Source organism: Budorcas taxicolor, chromosome 2, assembly GCF_023091745.1.
Source record: "Budorcas taxicolor isolate Tak-1 chromosome 2, Takin1.1, whole genome shotgun sequence".
Classification (NCBI taxonomy): Eukaryota; Metazoa; Chordata; class Mammalia; order Artiodactyla; family Bovidae; genus Budorcas; species Budorcas taxicolor.
The window spans coordinates 84,063,504-84,083,575 of record NC_068911.1 but is presented as its reverse complement, the minus strand read 5'-3'; the positions used below and the strand labels follow the sequence as shown (position 1 = coordinate 84,083,575).

Sequence of the window (20,072 nt, the reverse complement as noted above, 5' to 3'; positions counted from 1 at the left end):
TTTCTCAGTTGCATGGACCACATTTCAAGTGCTGCATAAGCTCATGCAGCTAGTGGCTAGTGAATTAGTTAGTGTAGGTACAAGACAGTTCCATCACTACAGAAAAGTCTATGCAACAACTCTACGGAAGCTAGAGGTACTTACATAGACAATTTAGGAGTAAATACTCAATTTATTAGAGTCATTGAATTTGTATTTTTTGTTGTTATAAAATAAAGAATACATTATCTTGTAAAAGAAGATCTCTAGATATAAGAAGTCTCAAGAGGTGATTAATTTAGTGATTGAGCAAAATCTTCAGTGCAGGACCCTTATTGCTTTTCACTCCACCACCCTCCAGGTTGGCGTTGCCCTGCAGTTGTTTCCCATTTTGTTACAATGTGGCTGCAGAAGTTCCTAGCAGTATTGGAAGGTCCTCTGTGCTATCTGTCCACTGCTGGTGAATCTGTTACCAAAGAGAACTTTAATTAGAGTTTAACAGTGTGCAAGGTTTCCATTGTGGGTGAATAAATAATAAAGAGAGAAACACGTTGGTTCAGTTTGCTGCTGTCTTTCCTACAAGAGGTTAGAATTCATGTTTCATGTGTTTAGCTATGCTGTTCCCTGTGGGCCTGGATTATACCCACAGCCCTGACTGGTCACTACTTAATTTAGATGGTAGAGAGGTAAAAAGCGCTTTATTCTTCATCAACTTCCCCCGCCCCCTGCAAAATGGCATTTTGAATAATCCATACAAGTCATTAAATCTCAAGGTTGGGAGAAAACTGATAGACAGTAGATCCCCTGATCCAACCACACTCTAATGTAATAATATAACAATGCTGTAGGCCATAAAACCTGATTCTTACTTTAAATGTGATCTAAGATTTGATTATCCTAAATGTATCTTTTTAAGTAAATTTTATCTCAGTATTCACCTGATATAATTCTCAGACTAAAAAACTGAATGCTAAGATATCAAGCAAAATAAATTAAGGTTCTTGACCTGTTATGAACTCTTTCTGATAATGTTTCTTTTCTGTTTTTAGAGTATCAATTTCAAAAATAAGGATTAAAAAAATCATATCAGTATATATTGTGCTTCATTTAGTTTTCCTCCCTGAGTGAAAAACTCAAATGTTTTAGGTTGGTCTTTTTGTTTCAGATAGTACAGATTCGTAGATGTGTTTTTCTGCCTGTTATACCAGAAATGGTAAAGCATTTGTCACAAGGATTATTTACATGTGCTTTAAATTTACTTTAGAAAGTTTAGTTTTCCACCAAGTAATTTTAAGATCAGTCAGAAGGCTGTGAGAGTTGAAACCAAATTCCTGATCAGTGTGGCTGCCTGAGGAATTTCAGAGACACACTTTGAGACTTTGCAGTGACCACAATGACGTTCTAAGTGGTTGGCTAAGTTTTATTTTTGACTCAGAGGGCAGTTTGAACCCTAATGGAAAATAGTGGTAATTTCCTAGTTAAGATTTTGTAAAGATTAAAATATTGCATGATTTGTGTTGAGCTTTTACAAGACTTTTGTGGAATTGTGTGGAGTGAGAATTAACCCCCATTCCATGGAAACCATCAGGATTAAACCTGTTAAGAAGATGCCCCCTTAAAGGGGCAAATCTAGGGATGATATCCCAGCATCAAGATGCCCTCATGGTCACCAGTTAACAAGACTGGAAGCCTTAGGTTTTCCTCACTAGCTTATAAGTTTTATTCTCCCTTTGTTTAGATTCAGTGTTGGAATATGTGTTTAATTAAACACCCCTGTAGAGATGTATCGGTACCTCTTTCAGATTGTAGTCATATTAAGAGTGTGGCCCTTAACGAGCTATACCAAAATATGTCAGATTACCTTAGCCTTAGATGAAGTTATCTTTACCAGACATCTATCTTTCATTTGAGATCAAGATGGAGAGATTGTCTGTCATCCAGTATAACTTTTTAGGGTCTTTTCCCTGTACTTGGTTATGTGCTCTTTTTTTGGACTAGTCTAATATTTAGTCATTTCAAAGTCTTTGTGGTTCTTTACACAAGAATTCGCTAGATGTATATTTAAATATTTTTCAAAGTCTGCTTTGTCTAAATATATAAAAGGTTCACTATATAAGAACACACAATTCAGATGTGAATGGGATCTGAAATCCAGATTGCCCTCTTCTCCTAATAAGTATTTTTGTCTTTTCTGGGAAGAGATAGCAAGATATGTTCTTGGAGGAGATATCACGACTCATAGATCTTTTGGTTGGTCTGGTTTGTTTTTGTTTCTGCTTTACTGTTGTTGTTCTTTGTAACTACTGCAGATTGTCCCAGCTGAGGGCTGCTAACATTTATTTTGTTTTGTTTCTGAGAACCCATATCAGTGAGTTTTCCAGTGTTTTTCGTTTTTTTCACCTCCTTTACCATTTTTCTGGCTGCTCTGCACAGCATGCAGGATCTTAGTTCCCCTACCAGAGATCAAACCTTTGCCCCTTGCGGTGGAATCACGGACCTAACCCCTGGACCTAACCAAGGGCCTAACCACTGAAATGCCGGGGATATCACCATCCCCGTTGTAACTTACCACTCATTTAGCTCTTATATTTAAGGGCTTTTCCTCCCTTTTAAAGTACATATTATGTGTTCCTTTTACTGAACTATTTTCTGCTTATTAATTATTTCATGGTTTTGTTGAGATGTCTTTGAGTCATCCTTTTAACTCTTGGCATTGATCCTTCCCAGTGAGAAGAGGGGATGTCCTGGCTGCGTGGAGCGGTATTCGCCCCCTTGTGACAGATCCCAAGTCTGCAGACACGAAGTCCATCTCCCGAAACCATGTTGTGGACATCAGCGAGAGTGGTCTTATCACTATAGCAGGTACAGGATGCTACCTTGTTGTTGGATGTGCTTTAGATAGCAACTTGAGTTAAATTCTCATATCAAAATTTCTTGTAATGCTAATGAACAGACGGGTTTTTTTTGTTGTTGTTGTTATCGTTAATCATTCTGAGTAACAACAGGTGAATTTTCTTATTAATAAGTTGAGAAATGGTTAACTGTAAGACAAATGGGTAGTAACCTGACAAATGACTTATCAATGTATTTGTAGGTGGAAAGTGGACAACCTATCGATCTATGGCAGAAGATACTATAAATGCTGCAGTCAAGGCACACAATTTGAAAGCAGGACCAAGTAGAACAGTTGGGCTTTTCCTTCAGGGGGGCAAAGACTGGAGCCCCACACTCTACATCAGGCTCGTCCAGGACTATGGACTTGAAAGTGAGGTGGGTGTGCATTGCCACATCATCTTACTCTTGACTTAATCTCACTGTTGCCAGTAACAGATCAGCAACCACGGGGCCTCCGTGACTTCGAGTTTCCTATAGCTCAATTTGTTTCTGACAGTGTACTGTGGGAGTGAACTAATGGGAAAAAATATTTTGCTTTAGTTGCTAAAAAGCAATGCATGTTTTGCTTTCTGTTTTAGAATCTAGGGTTTGTTTGGCTTGTTCCTAGCAGACAGGACCTCCCGAATTCTTTCTCCCTTGAGCATAAGGAAGGCTGTTCTTCAGAAGTGATATCAGGAGCACAATGAAGCTGAAGCTTCATCAGTCACTGGTACAGTGATACATGTATAGCAGACTTTGTGCTGACCTAAGCATTCAGAGCCCATGTGGTTTCCTCCCACGAAATCAAAATCAAATGCTCTCCTAGGATTATTAGTTACAGGCTGTTAAAAAAAAAAGAAAACCTGACGAGATAAGCAGGTACATTTTTTTGCTTTGTATCCAGAAGCTATTGATACTTCAAAGGACCTGCCTAATGCAGTTTCATTTCTTTAGGTGGCCCAGCATCTTGCTGCCACCTATGGTGATAAGGCTTTTGAGGTGGCCAAGATGGCAAGTGTGACGGGAAAACGGTGGCCCATTGTTGGAGTGCGTCTTGTGTCGGAATTTCCGTACATTGAAGCAGAGGTATGTGAATGACCCTGTGGAAGTTTCCCATCTGCCCTGGGATACTTTTCATCTGTTCACTCTTTGTCCTCTTTAGAAATTATACATAGGCTAAGTGTTAATGCAGAAACATCACCTATAACCTGGAGCAAAATGTTTGCCCAGCACAGTTCCTTTCATTTACCTAATTTTAATTTCATCTCTGAAGTTATATTGATAGTGATAACAATAATCATAGAAAATATGGATTCCTTTCTCCTCCACAGAGCTATCCCAAGTCTTACTGACTCAGTTGTTTGCCCCTTTTGAGAGTTTGTAGCTCCTCAAGTTTGTACCACTTATGTTCTGCCTGATGACATTTTTTTTTTTTTTTTTGACATGGACCATTTTTCAAGTCTTTTTGAATTTTTCAAGTGTTGCTTCTGTTTTATGTTTTGGTTTTTTGGCCATGAGGCGTTTGGTATCTTAACTCCCTGACCAGGGATCAAACCCACACCCTCTGCATTAGAAGGCAGAGTCTTAACCAGTGGACCACCAGGAAAGTCCCTGATGATGTGTCTTGACTTGACATTTATAATTCACTACATCTTAAACATGGGTGTCCAGTAAGCATTTTGTTGTTGATTGAATGCAAGACTTCCGTCATCTGATTACTCTGAGACATAAAACTGTGGACAGCCTTCAGAGATGAGACTGTAACTTTTTAATTTTAACTTTAAACTTATTCTTTGCCTATTCAGCTATGTGTATTAACATCCTTGTCATAAACAAAAGAAGTGATTACTGTGGATGGTAACTGAGAAGTGATGCAGTTTACATGTTTGGGCCAGTTTCTATTCAAGGAGAAGACATTAACTCTCATCCAAATTGTTCCAGTTTCCAAATCTCCTTTGGCAGGCAGAAAAATGGGGAACTTGTGTGATGTCACTATTTGCTTCATGCCTGCTAGAGGGAACCAGAGTATGTGAAGAAAAATGTCACTGTACCTAAGCATGGATTTTAAGTGAAGCTTTATTTCCCTCCTTTTAAAAAAGGCCTAAATTAATCATTTTACTTTAATTCAAACCTAGGTGAAATACGGGATTAAGGAGTATGCTTGTACCGCTGTGGATATGATTTCACGTCGTACTCGCCTGGCCTTCCTAAATGTGCAGGCGGCAGAGGAGGCCCTACCCAGGATTGTTGAATTGATGGGCCGAGAACTGAATTGGGATGATTCTAAAAAAGAGGTATTATATAGAAGTCTCTAAAACCACATTTGCCTTTATAGACATGAAATGTCTTAATCTGTTAGTCGAGGCTAACGGTTATTTTCTCTTTTTTTGATTGGGGGGCAGTGGCTTTACAACGTTGTGTTAGTTGCTGCTGTACAACAAAGTGAATCAGCGCTATGTATACATATACCCCTTCCCTCTTGGACCTGCTTCCCAGCCCCCACCCCCTCCCAGAGCGCTGAGCTGAGCTCCCTGTGCCGCACAACAGCTTCCCACTGCCTATCTGTTTCACTCATGGTGGGGTATATATGTCACACCTAACCTTCCAGTTTACCCTCCCCCTTAGCCCTCTGCCCTCTCATGCCCACATATCTGTCCTCTACATCTGTGTCTCTTTTCCTGCCCAGCAAATAGGTTCAGAGGCTAGCATAGTTTTTGATGGTGACTTTATAATTCCTGCCAATTTCTGTGTGTGTGTAATACTACTAGGCCTTAGGAAACTGGGAAGATATTCTTGTAACAAATATGTCATCATAACAAATTCTGGTAACAAATATCCTTGTAACCAAATATGCTTCTTGGTTGTTTTTGGAAAATCCCTTATAGAAAAATGTTCTAAAATTTGTGGTCATAATTCCTGAAAAAGTAAGATATTAATGATTGTGGGTAGAACCTTTTCTGGTTTTCATTGAAAACATTCTTAGAATGTATTCTTCAGTGAAATTCACACTCCTGCAAGTTTGCCTTTGGTAGGAAATCGTGGTTTTATGGCCTGACCACAAATGCTTATTGATTTGTGTCATTTGAAACTTTATATCCAAATTTAAAAAAAGAAAGCCATCAATGCCCAGATGTCCACATATACAGCCCAGGGCCTCTTGTAATAAACAGATCGTCACGATTTTTAATTAAACCAAAGTTTCAGGCGGAGACATTTTCTTTTACTTACTCAGAAACTGTTCCCTGTGTTCATCGGTTTAGGCCTCCCGCCCAGTCTTTCTTGAGCCCGCTCCATTCAGACTCCTTCGTGGCCACTTTGCTGCTAGTGGCCCTGGCCACACTTGCCAGCCACGTTGCTCCGTGTTCTCGGCTCTCGTCATCCTTTTAGTCAGCCAGGCGGTTGCCTTCCTATAGTTGATCCCTCCCTCTTCCCTAAACAGCACCTGTCTCAGTCCATTCAGGCTGCTCTGACAGGACACCACAGACTGAATGGCTTACACAACATAACTGTGTCTCTCACAGTTCTGGGGGCTGGAAGTCTGAGATCAGGGTACCAGGGTGAGATGGTTGGGTTCTGGTGAGAGCCTTCCTCCTAGCTTTCAGATAGCTGCTTTCTGGAGGAGATGCAGGTAGGGGGCACTGTCTGGTCTGTTCTGTTGAGTGTGCTAATCCCAACAAGGTTTATCTAAAATTAGTTACCTCCTCAGTGTCCCATCTCCAAATCCTGTCATATTGAAGGTTAGGCTGTCAGCATATGAATTTGGGAGGATACAATTCGGTCCATGCAGTATATCCCAGGTGGCACTAGTGGTAAAGAATCCTCCTGTCAATGTAGGTGATGCAAGAGACCCAGGTTTTATCCCTGGGTTGGAAAGATCCCCTGGAAAAGGAAATGCAGCCCACTCCAGTATTCTTGCCTGGAGAATTCCATGGGCAGAGGAGCCTGGTGGGCTACAGTCCATGGGGTTGCAGAGAGTCGGACACGACTGAGCAACTAACACTTAGACTGTTAGAATCAGTCTTCGGGGTGAAGCCATAGCCCTACATTTAAAATATTCTCCATCAGTCATTTTCCTGCCACATGTGTAGGGTACTGATGGTAGAAATCACTGAAAAGAACTTCTTAATCCTGGTCACAGTGCTGTCAGGCATAACCTTTACCCTCATTTTATAGATGAGAAAACAGACTCAGGGAGGAAGTCTCGGTGAGAGTTCATACAACTAGTAGATTGTGGAACTGGGATTGAAGCCAGGTGTCCAGATCCCGGACACCATTTTCCCACCCAGCCCTGTTGCCTCTGCCTTGGCGGGACTGGTTTATATAGCTCTTCTGGTTTTGAGTTTGGGTTTGGCCGGTTTTAAAGCTATATAGTGAGGCAACACTAGAGTGAAACCTACTCCTGTGCTACTGCCAATCATTTCTACCATGTAGAAGGATTGGGGATAATGTGTTCCTGCAAAAATTATGGTGGAGTGATTTGAACATGCAGGAAGGTGCTTGGTGCCAGGAATGCAGGCTGTAGGAGGTAGGAAGAAGGAAGAAAACTCTGTGAACTGGCTGTGTTCAGCCCTCCCGAGGAAACTAGATTTACATGGGTTTAGGTTTTATGAGCAGATTTATGTACTCAGAAATATTCTCCCAGTCCCCTAAACAAACAAAATAACAGAAATAAGAAACCTGAAGTTATTGCTCAGCATCTGAGACATAGGAGTATTCGTGAGAACAGCAGACAGTCTAGAGAGAACAAAGGAAGGGGAGAAAGAATTAAAGGTTACTGGACTGCTAAGAAAAGGTTAAAAGCACGGGGATTATGTAGCCTGCAAAAGTGAACGAGGAGTAGGGTGATAAATAACTCTCTGTAGATGAATTGTGGTTGTTTTTACCAGTCAATACTTACTGAGTGACTTGTATCCTGAGCATTATACTAAATATTTTAGGGGAGTAATAAATAGCTCATAGTTTCAAGGATCTTCAAATTTAATCAAGTGTTACAACATATATATGTATAAATATACCTCAGAAATGTGTGTGTGTTTTCCAAAATTTATAGGATGATTTGGAGAACTGTTATTTAAGACCAAAGGCAGCCAACTTAGAACTGATTAAGGAGGAAGGCATTATCTAGGGGAGCTGGGGATTGATAGAGGAGTTGGTGAAGATATTTAGGAATGCAACACTGCCAAACTGTGTTTTACACAATTAAATATATATGTTAATATGTGTGTGTGCCTGCTTAGTCATGTCTGACTCTGCGACCCCTTGGACTATAGCCTGCCAGGCTCCTCTGTCTAAGGGATTCTTCAGGCAAGAACATTGGAGTGGGTTGCCATTTCCTCCTCCAGGGGATCTTCCAGACCCAAGGATCAAACTCTTATCTCCTGTGGCTCCTGCTTTGGCAGGCAGATTCTTTGCCACTTGAGCCACCTGGGAAGCTCTATGTAAAAATAATACATAATTATAAATAAATAATCAGTGTCTAAATTAATAACAGTGAAAAGATGACTATATGGTCAAAAGAGTTTGGGAAATTCTGAGTTAAGCAAATGGAACCATTTTCTCTAGTGCAGATAATTTGGTGCCTTTAAAGTGCTTATGTGCATTGTCAGTTTCCCAAAGGCAGCTTACTTGGGGACAGAGCCAACTCTCATATGTTGGAAGGGCTGATGGAAAGGGAAACTAGTATTGCTTTAGGATGTATTTTGGGAAATGCTGCAGTAATACTGGGTAATGTAGACTTTATAACCTGCAGACAAAGCATACATTTCATTGAGAGACTTTAAAAAGAAGACCACTTCAGTAGATTGAGGGGCTCTCCCAAAGGGAAATTATTTCAAAATTGATTCCAACAAGAATAAAGAGGAAGCAAGTGAAGAAATGGAGTGACCATGGACAGGGCAAACTGATAAGCACCAAATATCAAACAGAGGGAAGATAGGCACTCAGCAGCAGAAGAGTACCCAGGACAATAAGAATGCATATGAATAGTGTCAGCAATTGGCAGCAGTCCTAAAAACATTAAAAATAGCTTTTAAAACTAGAAAAGAGAACAAAGAAAGTCTAACCTAGATCCTTGCTCAAAGGTAGCTAGCACCAGATTTTTGATTGCCAGAGAAGGGAGGGAACCTTTCAACTCATAGTTCAATTCCAATCTGTTTATCCTTTTTCTCCTATTTGTCGAGGAGAGTGATCTTCATTGTGAGAAAAGCAAAATAAATATTGATAAGAGGAAATAGACATTTAAATAGGAGACTGCTCTAAATGCATTTTTGTGCCAACTCAGAAATTTTATATACCTCAGGGTACTCAGAGAATTTGCAGATGGGGTTTATTTAACTACTTGTTGAGGTTTAAAATATGGCAAATAGGAATAGAATCAGAAGACAGAAGGTGGGCAAATGTAGTACCACATTCTTAAGTTGGCTGCTTGGGTCCTGAGTAACTAATGAAAGCGGAGAAATAAAGTTTATAACCTATAAGCCTGTGGTCTTGGCATTGGTCTTGGGCTGTTTTGTAGGTTATGGCATTTAAGTTTGTTTTATCAGTATTTAGCAAGAAGTAGTGATCTCTGGGGAGAAGGCAATGGCACCCCACTCCAGTACTCTTGCCTGGAAAATCCCATGGATGGAGGAGCCTGGTAGGCTGCAGTCTGTGAGGTCGCTAAGAGTCGGACACAACTGAGCGGCTTCACTTTGACTTTTCACTTTCATGCATTGGAGAAGGAAATGGCAACCCACTCCAGTATTCCTGCCTGGAGAATCCCAGGGACGGGGGAGCCTGGTGGGCTGCCGTCTATGGGGTCGCTCAGAGTCAGCCACGACCGAAATGACTTAGCAGCAGCAGCAGCAGTGATCTCTGGAAGGTAATAATTAATCACTTAGGAAAAATCACTTCAGAGATATCCTTTCAGGAAAAGCACATGATGGTTAGATTGAGGATATGTTATAGACATAATATATTTGGATTCCGTAAAGCATTTTATGAAGCCCCCTGTGATGTCTTTTTAAAATGTTGGATTTGTAACTAGTCAAATGATCATCTTTGGTGTACTCATAAGAAACTGGAGGAAGAGTAAATGCTTGGTGATAGATTGAAGCAATGGATGAAATTGCAGTTACATTAGGTATAATTTAATAGAGACAAATGGCAGACCTTGTATTAGGTAGAAAAACAACGCCATCCATTCATGATAGATTTGACAAGACTTAACAGTAGCATCGGAGGAGGCAATGGCACCCCACTCCAGTACTCTTGCCTGGAAAATCCCATGGACAGAGGAGCCTGGTAGGCTGCAGTCCATGGGGTCGCTAAGAGTCAGACACGACTGAGTGACTTCACTTTCACTTTTCACTTTCATGCATTGGAGAAGGAAATGGCAACCCACTCCAGTATTCCTGCCTGGAGAATCCCAGGGACGGGGGAGCCTGGTGGGCTGCCGTCTATGGGGTCGCTCAGAGTCGGACACGACTGAAGCCACTTAGCAGCAGCAGCAGCAACAGTAGCATATGCAAAAAAGAAATATATTTTTTGTTAACTGCAAATGCATAGCAGGTAACAGTGGATCATGGCTGCCCCCAAGTGCAATTACAATCTTAAGCTTCCTAAAGACATCATATATCTAGACTAATGATGCTGATTGTTAACTTCTTTCTAGGTACTTGCCAGATCTCTGTTGGAGTATTGTGTTGTGTTCTGACCATTTTATTACATGACAGACTAGCTGTGGTTTGGGAGAAATTATCCAGCATGGTGAAGGGATTTAAAATCATGTGTTATACAGGAGAGTAAGAAAATTGTTAAGGAAAGCTCTATTGGGTTGGTCAAAAAGCTTGTTTGGGTTTACCGAAACAGCTTAGGAAAAACCAAAACGAACTTTTTTGCCAACTCAATACTTGTTGTGCTGTGTGAGACAGGAAAAAAATCTTTTGACTTAAAAAAAATTACTCTCAGAAAGTTTCACTAATCCCATACAAATTGGTAGAACTGCAGTGTTCACAGCAATAGGTAGTATCAGTTGAGGCTGGGATCACTGAAAACAAGAAAAGTAACTATTCGATAGACTAGCGTGTGTTTTTTTTTTTATCTTTTTCTCAAAGCTCTGTCATTTCCATCCAACTAGCAGCATCCAAGTCACAAAATGTTAGAATTGGTTAACCCATGATGTCTGTCTTGATACAGCATGCCACATAACAATAGTTATTTAGTTTTAATTGCTCTTTGGTCACCAAACCACAAAGATTTGGTCCTGTAGATTTTGCTAGTCAATGCTGTGGAGGAATATTCAGCAATAAAAACAAACAATATTAAAGCATGCAACAACATGAATGACTCTCAGAGAAGACTATATACTATATGAACCCTTTAATATGAAATTCTAGAAAAGACAAAACTCTGATGACAAAATCAGATCAGTGGTTGCCTAGGGGTAGAAGTCAAGGGAAGGAATCAATTGGAATAGGAATGAGGAAGCTTTTTAGGGGATAGAAATGCTCTCTGTCTTATTCGTGGTAGTGTATACATCAGAATTTTATTGAATAAAATTATACTTCAGTAAAACTTGAGGAAATAAAAAATTGTCCTGGCCAGAAAAATGAGGATGAACTTTCTCTGTAGAAAACCAAGTGGAAAAAAAGGAGAAAAAAATCAATAATTCTTTCCATAAATCTTTGAACTTTGTGTGTGTCTGTGTTTTAGGAAGAACTTGAAACAGCCAGGAAGTTTCTATATTATGAAATGGGCTATAAATCTCGATCAGAACAGTTAACAGATCGGTCTGAAATTAGCCTACTGCCTTCAGACATTGACAGGTACTTCTAATAAGTTTCTATGTGTCTCTCTCTCTTTTTGTCTTCACTTACCTAAGTATATTTTTCCATTATTTAACATTGTGTTCCAGGTACAAGAAGAGATTTCATAAATTCGATGCAGACCAGAAAGGCTTTATTACCATTGTTGATGTTCAGCGTGTATTAGAGGTATTTTTTATGGTTCAATATCTTCGATAGCAGAGGAATGTAAAGATTATCCTAGATAATTTTTTTCTCATCTAGTGCTATCTATAAGTAATATTTATCTCGGAATTTTTGAAAGGCTAGTAATGTTAATAAAAGGAAATGCATAATTTTTAGTGAAACGTCATTATTTTGTGCTTTCCTTTTACTTAGAGTATCAACGTCCAAATGGATGAAAATACGCTACATGAAATTCTGAATGAAGTAGATTTGAATAAAAATGGACAGGTTGAACTCAATGAATTTTTGCAGGTGAGTTGTGGTGAAAGGAAACAAGTATATTTTGCTTTTTATCTATTGGTCATCAATAGATGCTCGGGAATGGATTTCAAAGTCAGTACAGTTGTCACCTCATTCTGAAAAAGAAGAAAGCCTGAAGCCAGCGAAGGTTGATATGTCTTAAAAGATATGACTTTGCATGGTGTGTGTTCTTTTGCTTTTTATAAGATACATTATGTTGTATTGGGCAATTTAGATTAAATCTAGGTTGATTATGGCTTAAAAGGATAAATCAGAAATGTGCTTTATAAAGAAGTACGCTGTGGGAGACCACTGCTGAACACTTCTTTACTTCTAAAGCACAAAGTTAATTTTTAATAGAGGAAGTTTAAAGAAATCAAAGTTGTGTTCATTTGAGAATCATGTTCACTTGAGAACCCAAAATGCAATGGTTATATTCCTACATTATAACAAACCTGAAAAGCAAGAGAAAGGAAAGCTATATTCTAGGGTCAAGACCATGTAATCCAAGCATCTTTATTTCTAATTTTCCACTTATTCAAGGTTCAGTTGTTTAACAATAACCAGGAAGAAAGTAAATTTTGTTACTTCAAAATGGATGCTACACATGAATCCTTAAAAGTTCCTTAAAAGAAGGAAACTCAACAACCTCATACATTATTTGTAACTGTCCATAGAACTCTGCTCTTATAAGAATGTATTGGTTTCCAGACAGGCCAGGTTTTTTCTGTAGTGCTTCTTGGGCAGGTATTTCAAATGAATGCCAGGTCTTGCTTGCACCATGGCAATGATGAATGCTGAACATGAAATAAATTAATGCTGGGGATTTTGGTCAATGTCAGCCCTTTCTTCACTGTGTCAAGTTAAACAAACAAGATCAAGGCAAAGGAAATGGTAATTGTCTCTCTGGAGATGAGCAGCAGATAAGAGCATTGTTGAATCTAAATGCAGAAAATTTTCACGGGTTGTGTCCAGCATTACAAAAAAGAATGTTACTTCTTTAGCTTACTGTTTAACTAGGTGGACATTTGAAATTGAGTTTAAAATGTATGCTTGGAAATTAGAAACCATTTCATACATTTTTTGTCTGGTTATTTTCCTTGAGAAATTTTTTTGTCTGTCTCAGGGTTTTAGAAAACTTTTCTTCAAATAAATAGCTAATGCTTCATTTCATATAGGTTGTAAATAAACAACAGCATTTAGGGTTCAAAGACCTGAGGTCTTAGAAACAATAAGAGTCTAATGTTATGGATATGGATTTTGGGTGTTAAGTAATTTTCTTGAGTGCAGTAGAGCTAAACACATAGAAAATAATTTAAACCACCTGCAAGTTTTCTTATAGTCTTTTTAATATAATTATTTCTTGTCCAATTCTAAGTGAAAGAGACTATTCATGCTTTACTAAGTGCATACATAGTATAATTTTCAACTTAAAAATGCTGATTATATTTCTTATGAAATATATTCACACCCAAATACTATTTTTTCTTGTAATATGGTTTTCAGATATATGTAATGTTTGAAGAAAACTTTGATTTGTTAAAAGTTGATACATCACACAACCTTTATGGATTTAAAAAAAAAAACGAAAACAAAACTCCAGCTCTCTCAGTTCTGTTAGTGCTGATAAACTTTGAAGGTGTTCATTGAATCAGACAAAACAGTAAACAAGACATTGCTGTCTTTAGATGTCAGCATTCTTTGTTATACCATTCATAGATGGAGAGTATCTTTTCAGGGTTTTGTTTCATTTTTATTAAAATAGTTTCCCTTTCTGAAGATTAAGAGCCTGTGTGTATCCCGTTAGACAGTTTTGAATATAGACCTTTTTAAATAATCCTCATGGAAGATCCCTGTAGATTCTGCATCATTACGTGGCTTTATTTTTAGGTTTGGACTCTAATGACACTTCTGTATGTAGGAGTCCATCTCTAATAAACAATAGCTTGTGAAACAGCTTTTAATAAGGTCATGAAATTCTGATCCAGCCCCTTGGCAGATGCCTCTGACCCTTATTCAGAGTCATTTTTAAGAAATGTATCTCTGTAGGCTAGAAAATATAACCCTGAAAATATTTTGAGGATTGTGTCCTGATGAATGACTAAATCAGTTCTTTAAAAAATAGATAAAAAATATTGAAGAAGTGAGATCAAGAAAAGCAAATAGTTAAAACCACATCAACTTGAAAAGGAAAAAAAAAAGATCCCCACGCTCATAATTGCACAGTGCCTTCCAGATTAAAGGCCTTTGCCCGCCGACTGCATGTAATTTCAAGACTAATTCTGATTTTATCCACTGGATAAAAATGAATTAGCTAAAATCTGGGCTGTGGAGTGCTTTTACTTCTTAAGGTAGATCTCTGGGTCCATTTTCAAGGACTTAAATGTAAATGATTTTAAAAAGTCTTTAAGGAATTTGGATTTGGGGGACTTGAAGTTGTCAAGTACAATAACACTAAAAAAGAGTAGTTAAATATGTCATGGTTTGTCTTTGTTCAATCCCTGAGATTCCTTTTTAAGATTTTAAAATGGAATTAAAGATTCAATATTTGAATTGCTCAAAAAAAATGTATATGTGCTGAGCTCATTAAGGGGCAAAATGTGATGTATTCAATCTGCATTTTAAAGGCAGACTGATTTGCTAGGTAGATGTTAATTTTTGCAGCCCTGGCGAAATACTTGCCCCTTCCCCCCTTTCTGAAATGTTTGAAAATTGTAGTTTCTTCTGTGAACTGTAATACCTGCTATGGTTTTTGATGGGGGCACTTGATTATCCTCACCTGCTGCAGGGTTACTATTAAAATGCTGTGAAGACCAGGAGTAAGCTGGTTGGCCTTTTGAATCTGTTATCTATTTTCTCTTTAAGCTGATGAGTGCTATTCAAAAAGGAAGGGTGTCTGGAAGCCGGCTTGCTATACTCATGAAAACTGCCGAAGAAAACCTCGACAGAAGAGTTCCCATCCCTGTGGACCGAAGTTGTGGAGGATTGTGAGTCTGAGCAGTGAACCCACAGCCGACAAACATAGGAACAACAAATGATCATGTAACAAACCAGAGAGGACTAACACCACTCCAAAACAGTAGACACGGATAGCTGCCTTGCTTTAACACTGGGAAACATTCCAAAGCTTTAGGATGTCGATGTAGACCCTTTATTGGTATTTGCCATTCAGTCTAGCTTCTTAAAAGTGTATTTTATCATCTTTTCTCATTTTCAGTGCACACTGATTTAATGTTTTGCCTTCATTTTGTGATCTATTAGACTGGACATACTCCCTTTTTGTATATTCATTTAGTCCAAGTCAATTTGAGAGACAGAATATTTTGGCAAAAATTGGAACGAGAAGCTGGAAGCATTTTGTGAGATGCACAAAGCTCTGGACATTAAGCTTGTTGATAGTATTTGTTCTTAAAAGAAATGGAGTGGGACCTATTAAAACAATAGCATTTCTGGAGACCTCTCAGCCCCCTTCTTCCTCCAGCTCGTCTGCCTTCTTTATCCAGACTTTATATCTAGAGCATGACTGGTAAAACTGGAGAGGGAAAAAAAGTTTAGATCTGGTTATAAGAGCAAGTCTCAAAGAGAATCTCTTAAAGCTTCCAGAATCACAGGTATGAGATATAAGGATAGCATTGACATTTGCTGGGAGATACAGTGATAGTTTCATCTCAGCAGTTCATTTTTCCCCCCAGTCACTGCTAGTTTTTCTTTGACTATTACAGTTGCCAGGAAGATCCCTGCTTTTCTTATTTTAAAACCAGCATTTAAGTGGCAAGTTGGATACAGTGGGATGGGACTAGATTTCTCAAATCTTTACAGTTGTAATAAACTGAAGGATTAAAAAACCTGTGTTCATATATCCACATAAATAGCACAGTTTTCAATTCTCAAATCCTAGATGTTGGAGTATGTGATACCATCGAACATGGCCTATTTTGCTTAGGTTATTGTATCATTCGGAGGGAATATTTATAAACAGATAGTAAAAGAGAATAGAAATAGCCTATTAGTTAACTTTAATTATAATTATTTGTAAAAAGCACACAATTACAATGTTCATGGTCATTTTAATTGCTTAAAGCCTTTCTCCTAGTGTACTAAATGGAAAAGTTCTCAACCAAAAAGAAAAAGAAAAAAAAAGAAAACCATACTTGACACACACTCACACATGTCCACCATCACACACATACACAGTCACAGAAAGACAAAAAGATCAATCTGCCCAGAATTTAGTAAATACATAATATACTGAATTTAAAGGGACATTTTGGCATCCTTTTATAATACTTTGGTGGCATTTTAGCCAGTCGTCTGAATACGTCTTCTTCGTGCTTCCTCTTGTGAAGTTAACTACCTGCTTCTTCTGATGTTTAAGATCACGTTGTGTATAAAATAGGAAATGTGACCCTTTTTTAATGTCAGGTTTTCATTGTGCAGACTTAATTTTTCAAACTGGTACATAAAACACTTTTGTGCTGTTATTTCTATATATGCCGACATTGTAGAATATCTTTATGTCTCATTCGAGTTGGGCATGAGCCTGTCTGTCATAATGTACACACTGGAGGTTAACTCACCTAAGCCCCCACCCTCACCTCGGAAACAGATAAGGTGGCATGGTAACTCATTTTGCTTTTAAAATGAAGTTTAGACTTGCCACTTCCTTAAGGAAAACCTAAAACAGAGCAAGTGAGGCTCCCAAGTATCACTGTGAACTTTTTCTTTTAAGGTGTGATTTTTTTTTTTTTTTTGCACTGGTTTCTTTTCCTTTTTCTTTTTTAAAAATAATAGATGCATGTGGTTTTGTAATTTTGTTTTTCTATCAAGACAGCAATTTCACTGTTTAGAGCCCAGCGACCCTTAATAGAAAGCTGTCCTTTAAAACATCAGAGATGATGTACCACAGTATTATACATTTGTGCTCTCTCTCTTTCTCTTCATTTCTAGTTGAATCAAGATAACGATGGCTTGTATCCCCCCTGAATCCATTACAGTAGGGACCGGGCTTATGACCTGAGTGGCCTGGGCAGGACTGTGTTTGAAAAGAGGCCTTGTTTGTGCACGTTTTGCTTTGAGTGAAGTTCCTTTAAGGACAAAGAAAAGCACACTTTTCTTCCTTTGAGTATATCTGCCTTTGCTTAAAATCTGCTAATTCTAAAACATACGCTCCTTCACCAATCCCAGAGTCTCGTCTTGGAAATGAGCTGGTTCCAAGTCTTTACTGTGAATAAAGCACCCCCGCATTTTGTATAACGTTCTTAATTAAACCTGTGCAGCTTCTTTACCTGATTTCAGAAAAGGAGAGAAGAAATGGGGGGTTGGGTGTAAGTGTGATTCAAAATCTATGCCAAGCGCCAAAAGAATTTTGTTTCTTTTTTGTATAATATAGTATTAGCTGATTCTGCTGGACTGGGTGTGGGGTGTGTAGGAGACTGTCTTTTGTCGTCAAGCAGTTTGTGTAAAGAGCCTTTAATGGGGTTCAGGTGAAGGTACCCCCATCTGTGGTGGAGAGCTGAGTGTTCCCTTCAGTAGCCCTTTGCACAGTCATAACAATAGCGATAATGCCAGATTGTTAAGACAAGGTTGTCTGCCTCATGGCTGTCTTGCTGTTTGCAGTATTCTTGCTTTCAATCAGTTTAACTTTAGGATTTCCACTACTAAATGCATGCTCCCTATTCTGCTTTAGTTTCTAGCTTTGTATTGTCTTTTTTCCAAGTATGTAGTTTGCTCTTTTGTACAACAACAAAATTTCATTCTTTTACTGAAGATAGTGTAAGAATGAACATTGATCATATTTCCCTTTTTTATGTATTTGTAAAGATTTTTGGCATATGAATGTAATAATATTGAAGTCAGTGACACTAATAACTTGCACTGTTTTGCATTATGTCAACCCTTTATAGGGAGTAAAAAAGCCCTACTGTGCTTTGAAAGAATATCAAGTATCAGCCCAGCTCTGGAGTCGATATACACACTGCATGTTTTCATATATGGCATTTTTTATGTATTGTGTTGGGTTATTGTTCTAGATTGGACTGTTAAATACTATGTTTGAGGCTGGGTTGTCATTTTTATAACTGTCTTGGTGTTTTATCGCCATTATTTATTACTTTTGATATACAGAATGAGCTGCATGCATTTATAGAGCAATAAGAAGATGTATTTAATGTGCCTTGTTTTTAACTGAATAAGAACTGAAAGCATGAATCAATAAAGCTGATTAAAATGGTCCATTTACTGGCATGTTGATGTACCTTGCAGTCAGAGAAATAACTTTGATGACTTGTAGTTAAAAAAAAGTTTGGAAATGTTTTCACAAACTGTATTTTTAATTGCATTCACACATTAATACTTTTCGCTTGCAATTTTATAATTTTATCTCAAAAGTGAATCCCTGCATAGACTGATGTAATTTTATGAGACTGCCAGATTTATTTGTATTAATTTGTTGCTGGAGCCTTTAGGGCACGACTTCTGTATTTGTGTAATCCTATTCTAAAATTACATGCATCCAATTACAACTCTGTTGAATTCTTTTTTCCTTTTTTTTTTTTTTCCTTTTGTCAACCAGAGCCTTTTAGCCTGAGCATTCCCAGGCACACTGATGAATTTTATCATAACCAAAATCAATAGAAATGAATGGGAAAGATTACATAATCCATTTTGATCATCTTACATGTCAAGTTAGTGTAGGGTTGCCAAGTGTTGATAAATGCTCTGACAGAAAAAATGCTATATATTTTCATTGTCAGTAAATCAGTAAAGCTGTTACCAGTTTTAACACAAATTTTATAATGCCTATGTTATTTTATAGGTTTAAATTTACACATATATATGGAGCATTGTCTCCATTTGTGGTTTAGAAGCGCTGCCTCTTAGTTTTGCGTGCTTAAAGGCCTGTGTGAGCTTCTGAGGTTCTTTGAAATCATATAGAATAACACAGAACACTAGTCCCCAGACAGACTTGGAACAATGAACTGTTTGTTCAAGGCCTGGAAAAAATATCTAACAGCTCAAAATGCTGTTTATTGATTTAGCTCATCACACTTCATAGCAGTTTAAAATTTGTCAACATAAGATTTGTCAAAATACATTGCTCCTGGTTTTCAAAATGTGTAAAATTTTGGGTAATCCAAGGAAGAGAAATAGATACTTACATCAATACTTGGCAATCTTGGTCAATACCGCATTATCACTCGTGGCAGATTTCACCTGATGACATTTAACTTAGGAAGGAAGCAGACAACAGAAATTTTCAATTGTTGTGGCACCCTTGCAACTAGAGAAGTTCTGTATCAAGAGCTGGAGTCAATGAGCCCTCTGTGCCTGTACCTTGTATTTTAGGCCTCTGATTAACTACCCTCTGTGTGAAACACACGCACAGAGGAAAAGAGATACGCCAGCCACAGTGACACCAAAGGTAGTTCTGCAGGTCCTGTGGACCCTTGGCAAAAATCAGTAAATATGCCTTTGCACGTTGTTAGATACTTGATCCAGAACAGTAAGGTTTCTTTGACCTAAACAAAGTACGTTTGCAAAATGATCTAGGCTATCTTCATCCTCCGCCCGCGGCATCAAATTGCATTGCTTAACAAACCCCCCCATCCGTTCCCTGTCATTCCATGTATTCACACGGGGGTTGCTTGAATCCATGTAGATTTAGGTGTGTATCCTGTAGTCACAGATAATAGTTCATGTTTCAGTGGAGAGACGGGAGGATTGAGTCTCACTTGGATGGTAGAACGTGGCACGCTATGCAGCTGGTTCCATCCACTTCTGAGCCTTTCAAGGCCGCTGTGTTGAGTCTTCCTCAGGACTTCTGTGCTCATCCTCCAGGAATTCCTGTGGAGCCAGGGTTCACTCCTTCATTGGCTGCTTGCTGGAATTCCTACAGTGTGGTGTTTCAAGGACTTGGGAGCTGTAGAAGTTGTTTTTTTCTTTTGGCCCTGGTGCCTATTGAAAAAACAGGTA

At 38.4% G+C, this 20,072-nt stretch overlaps 1 protein-coding gene across 2 annotated transcripts in view; it reads left to right on the top strand.

Moving 5' to 3' along the window:
- GPD2 (glycerol-3-phosphate dehydrogenase 2) overlaps positions 1-18,635 on the top strand; it is a 147,514-nt gene extending 128,879 nt beyond the window's left edge. The window contains exons 10-18 of one of the 2 annotated variants that reach the window (XM_052661940.1): positions 2,707-2,841; positions 3,074-3,249; positions 3,808-3,939; positions 4,989-5,147; positions 11,545-11,657; positions 11,747-11,825; positions 12,015-12,113; positions 14,967-15,088; positions 17,049-18,635. In XM_052661940.1, coding sequence (XP_052517900.1) covers positions 2,707-2,841; positions 3,074-3,249; positions 3,808-3,939; positions 4,989-5,147; positions 11,545-11,657; positions 11,747-11,825; positions 12,015-12,113; positions 14,967-15,088; positions 17,049-17,052 — 1,019 coding nt within the window. In that variant the 3' untranslated portion in view covers positions 17,053-18,635. The other variant, XM_052661932.1, reaches the window with a different exon arrangement.
- Positions 18,636-20,072: the final 1,437 nt, after the last annotated feature.